At 46.3% G+C, this 19,484-nt stretch overlaps 1 protein-coding gene across 1 annotated transcript in view; it reads left to right on the top strand.

The window, feature by feature from the left end:
* Positions 1-329: 329 nt before the first annotated feature.
* Positions 330-19,484, top strand: part of xkr6b (XK, Kell blood group complex subunit-related family, member 6b) — a gene marked incomplete at both ends in the record, with an annotated part of 87,695 nt that continues 68,540 nt past the window's right edge. The window contains one exon of the mRNA XM_080790981.1: positions 330-979. Within this exon, the coding sequence (XP_080647107.1) occupies positions 330-979 (650 nt within the window). The remainder of the gene's footprint in view (positions 980-19,484) is intronic.

Here is a 19,484-nt window from a genome sequence, read left to right as displayed (position 1 = left end):
GAGAGAGAGAGAGAGAGAGAGAGAGAGAGAGAGAGCGCAACCATGGGCTGCTGCGTCCGTGACGCCACCACCACCGCTGGAGCGCATGAAGAAGCCCGGGACGGAGGACTAGCGCGCCGCGCCGTCGCCGCGCCGCCGCCCGCAGCAGCAGTGGCGCCGCGTCGGTCCTAGATGGCTCCCACGTTTGGGGTGCACTCGCAGAAAAACAGGTGTCAGGGAAGTGTCGTCACGAACCCCGGAAGCCGGGAGGAGGAGGAGGAGGGCGAGGAGGAGGAGGAGGAGGAGGGGAGGGCGAGGAGGAGGTGGCGGTGGGAACATCAGAGGGAAAGATGGCAGCGAAATCCGATGGCCGCGGGGTCGTCACCGGTTTCGCCCAGCTGCACAACCTGGACGAGGTGGTGGGCACGGCGGCCGAGGAGGACCCGCGCGAGGGCAGCTCGTTCCACATCTGCCACTGCTGCAACACCTCGTCGTGCTACTGGGGCTGCCGGTCCGCCTGTCTGCATTACCTCCGGGGGAAGGGGAAGGGGCGCGGGGCGGCCGGCGGAGGAGGAGGAGGAGAGCGGCGGCGGCGGCGGGAGGGGGGAGAGGAGGACGGGGAGGAGGAGGACGCGGCCGGCGGGCGGCCGCCGCCGGAGGAGCGCCTCTGGCTGGACTGCCTGTGGATCGTCCTGGCGCTGCTGGTGTTCTTCTGGGACGTGGGCACGGACCTGTGGCTGGCCGTCGACTACTACCACCGGCGGGACTTCCTGTGGTCGGGCCTGACGCTGTTCTTCGTGCTGGTGCCCTCGGTGCTGGTTCAGATCCTCAGCTTCAGGTGGTTCGTGCAGGATTACACGGGGGGCGGACTGGGCTCCGTGGAGGGGCTGTCGAGCGGCCGGAGAGCCACGGTGAGCCTGCAGCGGGACAGGTGCTGTCTGCTGTCCGTGTGGGTCTGGCAGACCGTCATACACATCTTCCAGATGGGACAGGTCTGGAGGTAAGAAAGACTAATATACAACTTTTTTTGTTTGCCCCCAAAAAAGCTGACTGCTGCAGCCCCCACCTCGCTGTGTGTGTGTGTGTGTGTGTGTGTGTGTGTGTGTGTGTGTGTGTCACCTGGTATAACCCGTGCTATAGTATAGCCGGCCTCTATGCAATGCCATCCATGACTAGAGTGAAAAGTCAGCACCGCGCGCCGCGAGGAGGTTCACCGGGTTCATCCATTCCCTTCCATCCTCGCTATAAATATCACAGTATAGTTGTTGTTGTTTGTTGTCATTGAAAGGCAAATCAAAGAGAACAAGCCTTTCTGTTTTCACAACGTCTCTTGAGCTTTCAGACTATACATTGGTTGAAGGGCATGCAGAATTGTCACAACATAACAGAGATATACACATTGCAACGTTGTGATGTAATTTCCTCATATAGACAGTGCGCCATTGCGCTGGCACGGGGGGGGACGGGAAGGAGGAGAGCTTTTTGTTCAAAGGGTAGCCTATAGTGTAGTCGAAAGATGGTGTGTGTGTGTGTGTGTGTGTGTGTGTGTGTGTGTGTGTGTGTGTGTGTGCGCGCGCGCGCCGCGTGCGTATAGGCTGAGCGTGTGCATGTATGTCTCAGGTGCATCATGATGTGCATGTGAGGAGGATTCACCCCCTCAGTTCCCACGCGAGTATACGAGACACACACACACACACACACACACACACTCCAACTCTGCAACCAGACGCGCGTCCTTTTGCACGGCGACTCCTGCAAAACGTATACACAGTTTTTTTTCTCCCCCCCACAGACATGATGTCATCGATTCCTCTGCGACGCTTGGGCATTTTGTGGTCAAAACAACATTTAGTCCCCTTCTCTTCACCACCGTGCAGTCACAGTGCAGTGCACCCTCCTCCCAGGCCAGACAGACAGATGCGTCGAGCCGAGAGAGAGAGAGAGAGAGAGAGAGAACGTGCACGGCCACGTCTGTATATAATGTAATAATAAATAGCCCCCATTATATTATACTCACTCAAGGTCTACCGTATTATACGGTGTGCGTAATTTGTATTTGCTGACATGCAGCGACTTTTAGTAGGCTATAGTAAAATGTGAGCGCGTGAATGCAGCTGGCTGTGGCGAGAAGAGAAGCACAGCGGATCCACTGACTCCGTGTAGAGGCTGTCTAGTGGGAGACACTCGGTAGGCTTTTTGGTGCAGACAGACGCAGTGGCGGGCATTTAATGGAAAATGTAACGCATGACGGCAGCCCATTGAAAACTGCCAGTCGGGCAAAAAGAAAGAAAGAAAAGAAAAGAAAGAAAGGGGGGGGGGGGGGAAGGAAACAAAAGATATAAGATAGCTTATAGCTGTAGATTGGAGAAACAAAAATGCACGCCGTAATATAGGACTTGAGCTCGACTTCGTTAATATGACCGTGCATGCACACTATACAGCTCGCCGAAAATAACTCATTTCCAGCTGAAAAACATGGAGCTTTCGGTTTGAAAATCTGGTTATTTCTGGCGAGCAACGCGGTCATAACATCTTATTTTCTATATATTTAAGTGTGTGTGACGTGTGTGTGTGTGTGTGTGTGTGTGTGTAGAGAGAGAGACTTATTGACTCAATAGGCTGGACTAGACAAAAGCACTATAGCTATACCACGTATATGCCTATTTTTCTTTTTTGTTTTGTTATTCATGTCCTCATGTCCTTGTTTTTTAATGTCGTTGCCTTGCTTTTCTTTTATTCTCCATTGTTCTTCTGTAAAGCACTTTGAGCTGCATTTCATGTCATGAAAGGTGCTATACAAATAAAGTTTTATATATATGTATAGGCCTATGCCTTTGACTCTTCATCCATCATCAGGCATGGATTCTCTCAGCTATCTGATACTATACTAATGCATATTGATGGCTATACATCTCTTATGCTGTTGCAGCCAAGGGAATTAAATGCTATTATGGAACCCTCAATGCAAATGTTTTTTAAATAATGCCGATCTAAAACCCTATATCCTATAGGAGTCTATATATATATATATACTAGGCCCCTCTTTTTGTCCCCTCTTTACACCGATCTTCAAGCTCACAGCAGGTCACACGTGCAGCATGTTGTGACCTTGTAGATCTGTTATATTCACAGAATGTTCATCGTCCTCATAATATATAGGGACGTTGGGGTTCAGTTCATGTGGTTGTACAGTAAGTGGCCATGCATGCATAAAATATTTCTCATAATTATTCGCTCACTTAACACTATATACTAATCCTGGTATCTATGCCTATATGGTGTGCCTGGAAGGGATGATGGTGCGTCTCCACTCAAGTAGGCCTATATCTGTGTCCAGAATGAATAGGGATCCACTCAGCATTTATCAACAGGCTCTTCTTAAAGTGTACCTGAAGGCTGTCATATCGACTGGTTTCACTTGTATGGGCCCCAGCTTTATTTACCCCAGTGTGGCTCAATTGATTATTCGCTTAAAGCCACCATACAGTATATAGTGGTTGGTTGGAGACGGAGAGGGCTGGTGGAAATTAAAAAACACACCGCTATGGTGATAGACAGTGGTGGCAATAAGTGAGTTGCCTATAGATCTCTTAATGGTCAGAGCAAAGAATAAACCCGGGTCTGACTGAACCCCAGCTTCTGAAATAGAGCACCGAAGTCTGACGTCAATATCGGTAGAGGGCGCTAAGTCCACAGGTCCGTTGTAATCCCCATAGGGGGATTTTAGGTCACCTCATATAAGAACTGTGTTTGAGAAATAAACAAATCATCCCGGCCGTTTCACTCGTATATGGATATGAAGAATCAACTGACTGAGAGAAAACGTTGAACGCTGAATTAGTTAAATATTCGCAAACGGCTGTCCACCTCATGAACAGCTCTCAGCGGGTAAATGGGGCTGGTCAAGGTCTCAGGTTCCAACTCCGATATTTTAGATTTTCCATCCCGGACCCCCGTGGCGTTATATACTCTAATGACATAGAGCGCCGAAGTCCTGACGTCACTCGCTCATCCCCTGGTTCTGCCCGGTTCACGGAAGTAATTGCTCTATGGAGAATAACATGGGGCTCATCTTAAAATCGTTTTTTCATATAAGCATTGTGGTCCAAAAATAAACAAGCTGTCTCTGCGTTATTGTCAGGGAGGTTTCTCTGTATCGTTTGCGACAGTCAAGTCACTCATCTGTCTGTTTCTAGCGAAAATGTAACTAATTCAGCAGCAGTATAACAATAGCGTTTTCTCTCAGTCAGTTGATTCTTCATATCCATATGAGTGAAACGGCCTGGATTCTCAAACACAGTTCTTATATGAGGTGATCTAAAATCCCCCTTTATGGGGATTACAATGCAAATAAAAAGTACATGAACCTGTGGATTTGCGCCCTCTATATACCGATATTGACGACAGACTTCGGTGTCATCTCTCTAAGAGCAGCATTTATAGCTTAGGAAGGGAACCTCCTGCAGCAATAGGAACTCGTGGAGATGTATAAGCTGGTGGCACACATGTATAGGACAGCCCAGAGGGAGACACCGTTGTCAGTGCACCATCTCCCCTGGGCTGTGATCCACTGGTCAGCATGGGGACAACCCAGAGGGAGACACCGTTGTCAGTGCACCATCTCCCCTGGGCTGTGATCCACTGGTGGTCAGCATGGGAACAACCCAGAGGGAGACACCGTTGTCAGTGCACCATCTCCCCTGGGCTGTGATCCACTGGTCAGCATGGGAACAACCCAGAGGGAGACACCGTTGTCAGTGCACCATCTCCCCTGGGCTGTGATCCACTGGTGGTCAGCATGGGAACAACCCAGAGGGAGACACCGTTGTCAGTGCACCATCTCCCCTGGGCTGTGATCCACTGGTGGTCAGCATGGGAACAACCCAGAGGGAGACACCGTTGTCAGTGCACCATCTCCCCTGGGCTGTGATCCACTGGTCAGCATGGGAACAACCCAGAGGGAGACACCGTTGTCAGTGCACCATCTCCCCTGGGCTGTGATCCACTGGTCAGCATGGGAACAACCCAGAGGGAGACACCGTTGTCAGTGCACCATCTCCCCTGGGCTGTGATCCACTGGTCAGCATGGGAACAACCCAGAGGGAGACACCGTTGTCAGTGCACCATCTCCCCTGGGTGGGCTGTGATCCACTGGTCAGCATGGGGACAGCCGACAGGGGAGAGCTTCACTTTAGCTGAAAAATCACAGATCGACAAGCTCACAATGCGACGCGTTGTGAGCTATTTTCAGCTCCTCGTCTTTGCTATTCTCAGCGAAATGCCGTTCTCACAATAACAGAAAAGCCACTATAGTATTGAACCCTGAGGGATGCCCTTGACCCATATTGGGTTTAAAGGTTAAAAGCCGCTCTTGTCAACTTAGCCAAGTTTGTATAACATTGGAGTGGATGTGGAGAGGATGACCACAGGATGACCACACTACAGGAACCCTCCTCACCAACAACACAGTATATAGAGTGACCAGGCACGTGCACACATAGTTCCAGCATTCGGAGATTGTGGAAAAGTTGTCTGGCTATATACACGAGACCAGTGTCACATAACATTGCATTTATACTATCTATTTAGACTATCTCGGCTTAAAGTGTTTGCATTCATTAGGTTAAAAAACAGGAGAAGCCACAGGAGTAAAGAAAAACACTGCCGCATCATGTCTTATTAGTAGGTTATTATTATTATAAAACTCTGTCTTATCATGTCTTATTATTATTACACAACATCATATTCAGTTCTCTTCTGGGTTCAATTAGCTCCTTTCTCGCATCGTGCTCACGAGAACCGAGCAGACGACACGACGGCCAGGCCCGGTTTGTCGTTATATTATAGCTCCTCGTTAAGTGTTCGGCGAAAACGGGGAGGATTCCGTTGGCGTCTGGAATCCTGCCCTGTCATTGGCTTTCCCCGAGACTCTTTCATGTCTGGATTTGCTTTCCCTGCTGTGAGTCATCGACGGCGTCGACAATGTCTCCTATAGGGGCATTCTCATTCCACTCACGTATACAGGCATGCGCACGCACATGCTCACACACACACACACACACACACACACACAGACACCTACTCAACCACACACACACACACAGACACCTACTCAACCACACACACACACACACACACACACACGCGCTCACACACAGACATAGCCTACAGACAGTGGTCCAGAGTTAAGACGGACATATTCATTTAGCTCTCAGACTAAATCATTGATAAGTGAACATACACACATCTGTCTATACATTTGACTTATTAGGAATTATGACATTGTCTTGCCCGTTGCGAACTAGGCGGCTATCCGGCGCTGAATACCCTTTGCATGCCCAGTTCTGTTGTGTATTGTTTGATTAAAGGATCACGGTGAATAATACACAATACAGAGAATAGATAATGCACAAAGGAATGCATAATCACATGATGATTAATGTGTTAATTGGAATGAAACCATGCATCACAAATGTATCGTCATGTGCCTGGCTGTGACAATCATGATGTTCTGGGTATATGCTATATGAAAGCATACAGTAAAGGCTGTACAGTAAAATCCCCAGTGTTAAACCAATTTTAGGCGTTTTGGTGTTAGCATTACGTTATGCTTTAGCTATTTAAAAAATAGCAGATCTACAAGCTCATAGCGCGCCACCGAGTGGCGCGCTACGAGCTTGTAGGTCTGCTATTTTTGAAAAATCGATCTCTTTTAGAATCTGATCTCAGGTCAGAATGGGTTAATCAGACCAGTGTGTGTCCAGTGGAAACCTCGTATGAATCTGATCTCAGGTCAGAATGGGATGAAGGAGGGTGTCTAAAATGTAAAGTCTCTTACTTGGGATTTCACCGTGCACTGCATGGGAACTATCCAGTTCTGAAGTGCATTAGTCTTCTTCATACATAGGGAGCTGTCCGGTGCTGAAATGGTATTGCTATTATTTCCTGTAGAGTACAATCTCTGCCCAAATGAAAGACATGTTAGTTACCAAATGTTGAACGTGAGACACTTAATACGCATCTAATTTGTTGTGTGTCAAGTTATATACTCACTGTACATCTAGGTGGCAGATATATCCTTTATGCGGTTCGTTGTATTGCAGTCGTCAGTTGCAATGTAGTCCACTGTGCATGAATATAGAAATTGATCTCCGTCAGTTCAAGTTCATATAGGGCTAGAAGTTAGAATAAAAGATGAGTATAAATATGCAGTTGAAGGCTACATTGTGATGTTTTTATTTTAATTTTTTATCCCACGATTTTGTAACCCAGTTTTCTTTTTCACCCAGTGCCAATTATCTAATGTAATCCTGGGCGCTACACTTCCTCTGCCAACCTGGGGGGGGGGCAGCGGACTGACCTCATGCCTCCTTCTATGCATGAGGAGTCCAAGCTGCTTTTTTTCACCTGACAAGAGGGGAATTTCCCCGGCCGGACGTAGCGCGTGGAAGGGACACGTTATTCCGACCAGTTCCTTTCCCCTCCATCAGGCGCCCTGGCTGGCCAGGGGGAGGTAGTTTTAGAGACCAGGATTACGGCATGTTTTTGTGAGGGTACCTACCCTAGGGGACACGGGGAGAACATGCAAACTCCACACAGAAAGGCCCTATCGCCAACCCCCGCCTCGGGTATGGGCACTGATGACGCGGAGGAGGGAACACGCCGCCAGTGCCCACAGCGTCCCCAGCGGGAATCGAACCCAGGACCTTCTAGCTGTGAGGCGACAGCACTACCAACTGTGCCACCGTGCCCCTCATCACATTGTGATGTTTAGTGTCATTGTTTCTGTTTTCCCTGGCATTCCTTGAATCACTGAAGGTCAACCATTTGAGAATATGAATGCATCAATCACCTTGTCAGCTGGCAGAATGGCATTAGCTGTTACATTCTAGAAGAAAGTCTGAATCTGGAAAAGCTTCTAGGATCAGAGAAGGATAAAGTGAGACCTTTTGTATTTTTTAACATGGCTGACACACTGAAATAATGCACATTTACTAATATATCTTTAACCCATTCTTGGTGGGAACCCCTTTTGGTGTTTTAAAGCATTATAATATACTTTAGCTATTGAAAAATAGCAGATCTACAAGCTCATATAGCACGGCAGTGCCGTGCTACGAACTTGTAGGTCTGCTATTTTAGAAAAATCGCGAAACTGTGGCACAAATCTTTGAATATATATTCTTTCAGAGTGAAGGTTTTTAACTAAAATCCTTGCTTCTGGGACGGTCACTGGAACAGCATATTTTCAGATGGGGGTCGGCGGCCAATTACATATATTTTTGGGGGTCCTTGACATGAAAATGTTTGAGAACGACTGACACAGAAACATGGGTTTTTTTTCAGAAAACTGTCAGGATTTAGAAGACATTAAGTAGAATCGTCCTCAGGTCTAAATGGGTTAAATAATTTCAACTTGAATCCAGGCTTCTGAATTCATATCCAATTCCGTCGCAGTCACAGCATTAATAGGGATTCCCTCCATACCAGCAGTCGCCCCGACATTTCATTTTTAACGAGACAAATCAAATGTCTGGATTATGCCTTAATCCAGGACAAGGCTCGCCACAGAGTAGCATGGGTGGAATCAGCGCATGGTTGACATCTGCTTGTGTTTCCCCTGCCTGGTAAATATTAATACAGGCTGCGAGGAAGTCAACACGAGAGCCTCTTTTGGCTGGCTCGCCTGCTTGTCATTGCCAAGGAGGTCTGAACACACGCATGGTGTCGAGACATCGAGGCGATGCCACAGACTGCCCCGTCAGAAACCCTTCTAAAAGGTGAGCAAACCAGAGATATATACAGAAAGAGGACAAAAGGGGGAGTTTGTTTGAATTGGTAAAGTTCGATTATATTCCGGTGACAAACGTCACTTCCAGTGTTTTTTGAACTAAAACTGACTAAAACTGACTAAAACTAAGACGAAAAATTGTCGTCGACTACCTAGTTTTTTCACTGACAAAAACTAAATGAAAACTAAGCTATGATGACTAAAACTATAGACAAAATATACTGACAATTTCGTCAACAAATAAAAAACTAGACTAAAATGTTAGGAAGGGAATAGTGGACAAGAGATCCAGTATAAGTCATTTTACACTTGGTTACATGCTGAAAAAGTAGGGCAGTGGAGAGGGTTGAAGTACAGTATGGCATACAGTAGTAGTAGTGCCTTAGTGTTATAATGTGATCCAGCATCGCAAATATTACATATTTACCAGTTCTTGGCTCACCGGCGCCGGGAAGAACTTTGCTTCCGTGTCGTGACGTCATTCAAAATGTTCCCTCCGTCCAGACGCTCTTTAGCGACGATCTTTAGCGACTTTTTCTCTCAGAATTGAAGTAGTAGTAGTTGGTAGGAGCTGGGTGTTGATGTATGAGCTGCCTGACACATGATCAGCTCTGCAAGCTGATAGAAACAAGTGGATTGCAATGAAACTTGCAGAGCACAGTCACACTGCGAATATATAGTTAGTAACTAGTTAGTAACACTGCTATAGAACATTAACCCCCACTCCCCAACTTTGACAGTAATAATAATAATATTTTCCTATAATATTAGGGTATAGGATCATTTAGCTTATTCTTTTAGCCACAGTATACCGGGTTCTAAAGGATCGCAATGTCAGTTCAAACCATTTGGGTCCAGTTGGGTGCACCGTAGTTTAATAGTTAGTTGGTCCTGTTGGGTGCACCGTAGTTTAATAGTTAGTTGGTCCAGTTGGGTGCACCGTAGTTTAATAGTTAGTCCTGTTTCAGCTGAAAATATGCATTTTCATCGAGCGACATATTATATGACACTTTGTCGCCAAAGCATAAATCAAGCTTATTATGAGTCCAAAAGCCCATATATTACAGGTTTCGTCAAGTGAAATGATAAAGTTATAACGTTATAAAGTTCCTATAACTACAGCGGATACAAACATTCCACTTTGTTGCTATTGTACCATAATAACTACATTATATACTGTGAAATATAGTCGATTCAGTGCAGTGTCAATTATGCAATTCACCTTTGGAACCATTAAAACAATACTTCACTCTGCTGAGAAATAACTATGAGTACTCTATGTGCACGCACATACGCACGCCATTTACTAAAGCACACACACCACAGTTATTATACAATAAACACATGCAGTTCCTTGAAGGTCCCCAGAGAGCAGAGACGTACAGTAAACAGGCTTTTGGTGCACCAGAATGTATTACGGCGTAGCGGCGCTCATTTTCCCATTAGTATTGATAACAGGGAGGGAGTCATCCTTTAACCCGCTTAAACCTGAGGACCATTCTACACATGTCTTCTAAATCAGACAGTTCTATGAAAATAAAACACATGTTTCTAATGTCAGTCGTTCTCAAAAAAATGTTCATGTCAACGACCCCCAAAAAATATATGTAATTGGCCACCGACTCCCATCTGAAAATCCAGGGGACCCCCCCCCCCCCCCAGAAGCAAATATTTGAGCTGTGAAAGGATATATATTCAAAGATTAGCGCCGCATTAAAAAAAAAGAAAATAGCAGATCTACAAGCTCGTATGGCGCGGCACTCGGTGCCGCGCTATACGAGCTTGTAGATCTGCTATTTTTCCAACAGCTAAAGCTAAAGCTATAACAATGCTTTAAATTAAAAACACCCAAACGGCTGTTCCCGTTCAGAATGGGTTAAAGCAACGCTTGAGGAAACCCCCCAATTACATGACAGAGTATAGGCTATCAAGATGCAGGAAGAGGCCCGCTCTGCAAAGGAACCGCTTCCCAGCTGGGGGTAGAAGAGACGGATCAGCCCCACTTCACGCTTCATCGCTCAACGGCATGACGCAGCTTGTAGCTCTGCTATTTTCAGCGTGCAATGCAACACCGTCGTTGCAATGGAGGATAAATTGGGCTGTTATGTGGCTTTGGTTATATAAGCCAGATTTATACAATCTTTTTTTTTCTTTTTTTTTTCTTCCTGCAAGCGTCGTACAAACATTTATACATCGTCATCATGTGACGTCATGGCTTCATTATTCACTTACAGAGGACGAGGAACGAGATTCAATTATACTGTTTCAAATTATATCTGTTCGGGTTTTTGAATCGAGTTTGATGCTTATTCAATTAGAGGCAATTTCAGAATGAAGGGCAACATATTGATTCTCTGTGTGCACACCCCCAATGTTCTGCAAAGGAATTGGAAAAAATGAATTCAATTGTTATGAGACTGTATTAATATGTGCCCGTTATGAGATTGTGCGTGCATGCGTGTGTGTGTGCGTGCGCCCTGGTGGCTATACCAGACAGTTACTGTGTGGACCACGTACCGTAATTGCAATGTCTTTGGTTCGGAACTAGCTCCAGGCCCTGGGTTGCTTGTCATCTTGCTGTCTTCAATAGTTTAACTGTGCTAAAAAAAAGAAAGAATAAAAAGGAAGGAAGGAAGAAAGAAAGAAAGAAAGAAAGAAAGAAAGTTGTAGATTGTCCTCATGTCTAAATTTGTTCAGACAACACAAACATTAATTAAGGCTGTCTATAGCCTCAAAAATCTGCCCCCGATATCCATTCAAGTCAATGGCAAAAGAACTGACATGTATTTGATATGTATTTGCAGCAGATGAACTCATCAAAGGCTTTCACACTGGGGTGTTATGTTAGTGATCTTTTTTCCCCACTACGCCAAATCTCTTTGGTGAAAGGAAGCATACATAGCCCATCTAACAGGCTCACAACGCATTGCATTGCCACGCTATTGGAAGCTTGTAGATCTTCTATTTTCAAAGAGCGTTCCCCCCTTGAACAGAGACGGCCAGGTTCACGTGGGTGAGTGTAATGCAGGGTGAGTGTGAGGCGAGAGAACAAAGCTGGGATGATGGTGCTTGATTTAGCTGCCTGAGGCAGGCCTCCTAATCCTAAACTATATTGCTTGGTAAAGCCTTAATCAATTTTGGACGGGAACCCCCTTTTTTGGTGTTTTAAGCGTTACGTTATACTTTAGCTATTGAAAAATAGCAGATCTACAAGCTCATAGCGCGCCACCGAGTGGCGCGCTATGAGCTTGTATATAGGTCTGCGATTTTTGAAAAGTTGTGAAAATGTGGTGCAAATCTTTGAATATATATATTTCAGAGCGAACATTTTTAACTAAAATCTTTGCTTCTAGGGGGGGTGTCCCTGGAACAACAGATTTTGAGATGGGGGGGTCCGTGGCCAACAGAGATAAGTCCGGGGGGGGGGGGGGGTCCTTGACATGAAAAGGGTTGAGCACAACTGACACAGAAACATGGGGTTTTTCAGAAAACTATTAGGATTCAGAAGCCTTTTTTTCAGTCCAAAATGGGTTAACCCATTCTGAACGGGAACCCGTTTTGGTGTTAGCATCATGTTATGCTTTAGCTATTGAAAAATAGCAGATCTACAAGCTCATAGCGCGCCACCGAGTGGCGCGCTACGAGCTTGTAGGTCTGCTATTTTTGACAAATCGAAGAACGACTGACATTTTTTTAGAATCTGATCTCAGGTCAGAATGGGTTAATCAGACCAGTGTGTGTCCAGTGGAAACCTCGTATGAATCTGATCTCAGGTCAGAATGGGTTAAGGGCCTGGTGTTGCAGAGCTTCATTCTGTCTCCAGGTTCCCACTTCTGGTCAACAGGTATGCACACAGAGAGACAATGCAGTGGCACAGCCAGCCTCACACAGACAGACAGTGAGGATGTGGGTTTTATTATTAATACAAAATGTACAAGAATTCTTTTCAGGCAGACATCACAATAGCCGGGGGGGGGACCTGTGATGTCATGACATACTTTTAATTTGTGTTTTTTCTTCTTTTCTTCTATTCACTTGGTCATTATTAGGGTCCACAGAATGAGAGGTCTGCTCTGCCGGAAATATCGCGGAAACAAAAGTTATGGCCATTTTTGTATAAACCATAGACAACCATTACCAGTAAGACACGCAAACGCGGGAAGCGAACGCAGCTTGTACATATTTGGGTTTTGGACGTATAGCTGCTTTGGGGACTCCTTATATGGTTATGGCTGAGTCATGGTGACGTAATCACTCAGCTCCATATATGGGCACAAAAGCGGGACAGACAGACACACAGACACACAGACAGACATGATCTGCTAGGTCTCATAGTAAGTGCTCACTGCTTTCGCAATAAGGCAAAATGTCATCATAATTTAAGTAGCATGTGACAGGTCAAACTAGGGGATTTTCATGATTCTGAATCCATTCCAAGCATTCGTTTTGCACGGAAAACACCATATCCACTTGCCCAAATGTGATGACGGGGCTATGGCCGTATTTAGGCCAAGGAGTGTTTTTCGTTGCGAAACTAAATGGTTGGAATGGATACAGAATCATGAAAAGTCCCTAGTTTGACATGTTCACATGCTACTTAAAGTATGATGACATTTTGCCTTAATGGTATATCTACTGTATGGTGTGGTATACAAAAACACATGTATGGCCATAACTATGTTTTCGCGATATTTCCGGCAGGGCAGACCTCTCATTCTTTTTCTCTTCTTTTCACCCTCATTAATTAAAGCTTTAAAATATTAAAAAAATAGAAGATCCCAGGCGGTTTATTTTCTTCTAACCTTGTCCAGAGTATACGAACCCAGCTTTTAAGACTTGTCAGTATCTGGTTAAATACTAGCTCTGGTCCATAGCTCTAATGCGTTTCATTTAGAGCTATATGTTACTCTCAACTTCCGCCGCTCGCATGAATGCAGACCGGCCTCTACTCTTTGGCGTAAATAAAAAGAACGTTTTTGCTACTCACCAAAACAAAGGCGAGTTGTGTCATTAGAAAGCCTACTTTCCTTAGTGGACGCACTCTGAGCCCTCCACCACACCTATAAACGGTACTTTTTGGCCAAAAGGGGATTTTGTTTCCACCGGAAAATAAATATTTTTAGTTACTCCGCTGCGCCCTCTACTGATATTGCCCAGAGAACTGCCTCATAGAGAATATTTTTCCTCCGGTGAAAAAAAATCCCTTTCTGGCCAAAAAAGGTCTGGTCTGATTTCGATTTGAGATTTAAAACTGAAAGTATAGCCTTATACTGCGCAGGGCAGAATCGTATAGAAGCAGTAGAAGGCTATGGACCAGAGCTAGTTAAATACCAACATTACTGGGAATTGTTTGAACTTGACCTGTAGGCTATACTGTGGAGCCTAGCTATATATGAAGCAATCAGGCTTGTGGTCAGATTCTGTCGTGCTCTCTGGCTCTCTCTCTCTCTCTCTCTCTCACCCATTCGATCCACAAGCAAAACAAACAAACAACCCCAAACCCAGGGGAATAAAGAGTAGCCGTGTGTGACACACCGCCGTATGCAGCCTCACACCTCTCTCTCTCACACACACACACACACACACACCCCCCCCCCCTTGGGGGAGTGTCGAAGGAGCTCTCTGTTACACCACCACTCCCTGTCCTGTTTCTTTAGGCACTTATATGATCAGAGAGAGCTGCGGTGAAGCCAGTGGACTGTGAACTCCTCCCTCCTTCCTTCCTTCCTTCCTTGGGTCCTTTTCCGATAGGAAAAGTCATTATGAGGGCCATCTATTCTCCCATACCCGGGAGAGAGAGAAACCCAATGTCCTGCTTATTTTAACCCATTTTGACCTGGGAACGATTCTGCAAATGTCTTCTAAATCCTGACTGTTTTCTTGAAAAAGCTGTTTTTGTATGTCAGTCGTTCTCAAACACTTTCATGTCACTTTTCACGATTCTTAAAAAATAGCAGACCTACAAGCTCGTAGCGCGCCACCCGGTGGCGCGCTATGAGCTTGTAGATCTGCTATTTTTCAATAGCTAAAGCATAACATGACGCTAACACCGAAAGGGGTTCCCACCCAAAATGGGTTAAATTCTTCTCCCACAGACTGCTCGTAGGCTTTGCGTCGTAGCTCAGGAACAGCGATAAAGCGTTCTTTAGCGAGCATTGAGCCAAAGCTTAGAGTCGACGTCTATTGAATTAATTTGTGGTGCCCTAGTTATAGAGATGTTCCCCTTTTTAAAATGTGACTGAGACGCTTCAGGGCACCTAAAATGCATTCGGGAGAAAGAATCACACAAGTGAGGGGTGCCTATAGCTGGTATTGTTTGTTTGAAGTTCTTTAAACAAAAATTATATAATAACTAGAAATCTGTCGAGCTGCCAACGTGCACATTGCGCACAAGTACTGTAGGTGGCATACGGTGGCCTACAGTGTGCAATGCGCAAGTTGTGCGCAAGCAGAGCTCACCACTGCTGGTACGACTGCTGCTCTGGGTCCTAGAGCTCTCTGCTGCTGTCTGGGTACGACTGCTGCTCTGAGTCCTAGAGCTCTCTGCTGTCTGTCTGGGTACGACTGCTGCTCTGAGTCCTAGAGCTCTCTGCTGTCTGTCTGGGTACGACTGCTGCTCTGAGTCCTAGAGCTCTCTGCTGTCTGTCTGGGTACGACTGCTGCTCTGAGTCCTAGAGCTCTCTGCTGCTGTCTGGGTACGACTGCTGCTCTGAGTCCTAGAGCTCTCCGTTGTCTGTCTGTCTGGGTACGACTGCTGCTCTGAGTCCTAGAGCTCTCTGCTGTCTGTCTGGGTACGACTGCTGCTCTGAGTCCTAGAGCTCTCTGCTGTCTGTCTGGGTACGACTGCTGCTCTGAGTCCTAGAGCTCTCTGCTGTCTGTCTGGGTACGACTGCTGCTCTGAGTCCCTATAGAGCTCTCTGCTGCTGTCTGGGTACGACTGCTGCTCTGAGTCCTAGAGCTCTCTGCTGTCTGTCTGGGTACGACTGCTGCTCTGAGTCCTAGAGCTCTCTGCTGTCTGTCTGGGTACGACTGCTGCTCTGAGTCCCTATAGAGCTCTCTGCTGCTGTCTGGGTACGACTGCTGCTCTGAGTCCTAGAGCTCTCTGCTCTCTGTCTCTGTACTTTACTTTAGTTACGTCATCGAGAACAGTGGTTTCTCATTGGCTGATGGAATGTACCGACATACATACACAGCTGTTCTTGGTCCCCGATTGGCCGAGCAACGCCACCGACATACATACTTGGTCCCTGATTGGCCCGAGCGACGCCACCGACACATAGGCAACCGATTACAGTACTTGCGTGTTCTGCTTGCATGCGGCAGTAAGAACAAAGAAAGGGTGTACGGAACAATTTGTGCCGTACAAACTTTCAGGCCGAGTCAAGTCAACGACAAAATACATTTACTATGACGTAAGTGTGGGGGGGGGGGGAACGTGGGTACGTGGCCCCTCGCCTCACACAACGTCACAAAGTGTGATTTGTTTTTCCTACAGTGTCGAGCGCAGGTGATCGCTGTATGCAAGAGGAAATCATTATATGGACACACACACACACACACACACACACACACACACACACACACACACACACACACACACACACAGGCCGTTTTTCATCTGCAGTCTGTGGTGGCCTATAATAGCAGGGGGTCCTATAAATATATTCCCTTCTCCATGTTTTGGGCTACTCCCAGAGGTCCATTTATGATCATCACGCGTTCTCCCCTGATACCCTATTTGTGTTCTTCGTATAGCATAATAGCACATTTACACTTCATCCTATGTATCTATCTATCTATCTAACAACTGTACGCTCTCCACCCTGCAGTTCTTAATTATTCTTAAACCTAACCCAGCAAGCCAATTGACGTCATGATGGCGTTATGATGACGTCCTCCAGTGACTCCGGTGACGTTCAGGACTATAGGCCAGATCACAGCCCATATGGGGATGATCTTTACGTTCAGGACTAGGCCAGATCACAGCCCATACGGGGATGATCTTTACGTTCAGGACTAGGCCAGATCACAGCCCATATGGGGATGATCTTTACGTTCAGGACTAGGCCAGATCACAGCCCATACATACAGGGATGATCTTTACGTTCAGGACTAGGCCAGATCACAGCCCATATGGGGATGATCTTTACGTTCAGGACTAGGCCAGATCACAGCCCATACATACAGGGATGATCTTTACAATCAGGACTAGGCCAGATCACAGCCCATACATACAGGGATGATCTTTACAATCAGGACTAGGCCAGATCACAGCCCATACGGGGATGATCTTTACGTTCAGGACTAGGCCAGATCACAGCCCATACGGGGATGATCTTTACGTTCAGGACTAGGCCAGATCACAGCCCATACGGGGATGATCTTTACGTTCAGGACTAGGCCAGATCACAGCCCATATGGGGATGATCTTTACAATCAGGACTAGGCCAGATCACAGCCCATACGGGGATGATCTTTACGTTCAGGACTAGGCCAGATCACAGCCCATATGGGGATGATCTTTACGTTCAGGACTATAGGCCAGATCACAGCCCATACGGGGATGATCTTTACGTCATTTCCAGGACGTCTTCACTAATAATATAGCTTATTCTGGACTAGATCTGACTAGTTATGACATGACTTAAGTTGATCTGGCCTCGATCAGACTCTCTGATTCATCCAGGGACGTCTGTAGTGTCTTAGTGGGCAGAATGTATGTTGGTTGAAATCAGGTGATATTCTGGGCCAGCTGTGACTATAGTCTTCTTGGTTTGACTTGATCTGGTCCCAATGGAGAAGTCACTAATTCGTCCGGGTCCTGACCGTGCTTGCTATGGGAATTAATATATCGCACAAACGACTTGCTCGATGACAGTGTAACTGATTCAGACGGTTTAATAAATGACTGAAGTATACAGTATGTTAGCCTTCAAACCTCTTTCTATCTATCGTCCCTAGAAGGAGACGCCACACACAGTGCTACTTACTGTACGCCATACTGTACTCTTCAACCCTCTCCACCACCGTCCCTATAGGAGGAGACGCCACACACAGTGCTACTGTACGCCATACTGTACTCTTCAACCCTCTCCACCGCCGTCCCTATAGGAGGAGACGCCACACACAGTGCTACTGTACGGCGCCATATACTGTACTTCAACCCTCCCTCTCTGCTAGTTAGAATAATCACCCTCTCTGTACTGTACTCTGTACTGTGTGCTTATACAGCTGATGTCTTCTGCGTCCCTCACTGCTAGTTAATCCACCCTGGACGGGAACCCCTTTGGTGTTTTAAGCATCACGTTATACTTTGGCTATATTGAAAAAATAGCAGATCTTACAAGCTCGTAGCACGGCTTGTAGATCTGCTATTTCTTTGGGAAAACTCGTGAATGTGGTGAAAATCTTTGAATATATGTATTATTTCAGAGCCAGCGTTTTTAACTGAAATCTTTGCGTCTTGGGGGGGGGGGGGGGGGTCCCTGGCTGGAACAACATACTTTCAGATGGGGGGGGGGGCGGGGGTCGGGCGACGGGCCGTTTTTGAGGGGGTCCTTGACATGCAAAAAAGGTTGAAGCACCACTGACAGAAAAAAAAAAGTCAGAAAACCGTCAGGATTTAGAAGACTTTGGTAGAATGGTCCTCCTCCGGTCTAAATGGGTTAAAGTCATCATGGCGCCTCCCTGTTCTCCCACCCTGCCATCCTTCTCCTTCTCGCTGTGCCTCTCTCTCTCTCTCTCTCTCTCTCTCTCTCTCTCTCCCTGTGTTCCTTCCCTTCACATACAAAGCTGCACTTGACCTCCATTTCTGTCAAGGAAACTGGAGCATCTGGCTCCTGCCCCATTACAACTGAACACTGTGCCTTCCATTCCTCCCTCTCTCCCTCTCTCTCTCTCCCTCTCTCTCTCTCTGCTCCCCGCTGCGACCATTTTCTGATTTCCGGCTATCCACTCTCCTCTCTCTCTCTCTCTCTCTCTCTCTCTCTCTCTCTCTCTCTCTCTCTCTCTCTCACCTGTGTGCAGTGTGTCATCATCTCTCTGTCTTTGTCTCTGTCTGTGTATCTGACTGGCTATAGTTGCTGGTCGATCTGCCCCCCCCCCCCTCTCCCCCCACCCCCCTCTCCCCCCTCTCTCTCCCACCCCTCTCTCTCTCTCTCTCTCATTTGGACATCATGTCCCACTTGCCTCAGAAACTAAACTGTTACACCTTGGCTCATAACTCGGCCCGCAGCAGCTCACTGTATCACGGCTCTCTAAACTCACATCTTATTCTCGCAGTATTCTTCTAATCAAATACTGTAAATGCACACTATATGTACTGTATGCATTTGGCAGTTTGGGTTTAATTTTTTTTAGCAGTGCCACGCTTTACGAGCTTGTAAAGTCTGCTATTTTTCAACGGCTAAAGCATAACATAATGCTCAAAACACCAAAGGGGGTATAACTTCCCGTTCAGAATTCGTTGAGCCAATCTTTGAGAATGTACAGTTTGTACAGTAGGCTACACACACCCCATGAAGCCTTAAATTCATTGGGGATTTGTTTTGTTTTCGTCATTTCGTACTTGCTTGGTCAGTGTTGATTTCGTCAACTAAAACTAAAACTACGACTACCTTTTTTCGCTGACAAAAACTAAATGAAAACTAAGCTATGATGACTAAAACTAAGACTAAATATATTGACAATTTCGTCAACAAATAAAAACTAGACT

This window comes from Protomyctophum bolini, assembly GCF_963924005.1.
Source record: "Protomyctophum bolini genome assembly, chromosome: 19".
In the NCBI taxonomy this organism is placed as follows: Eukaryota; Metazoa; Chordata; class Actinopteri; order Myctophiformes; family Myctophidae; genus Protomyctophum; species Protomyctophum bolini.
This window is presented reverse-complemented; position numbering and strand designations above follow the sequence as displayed.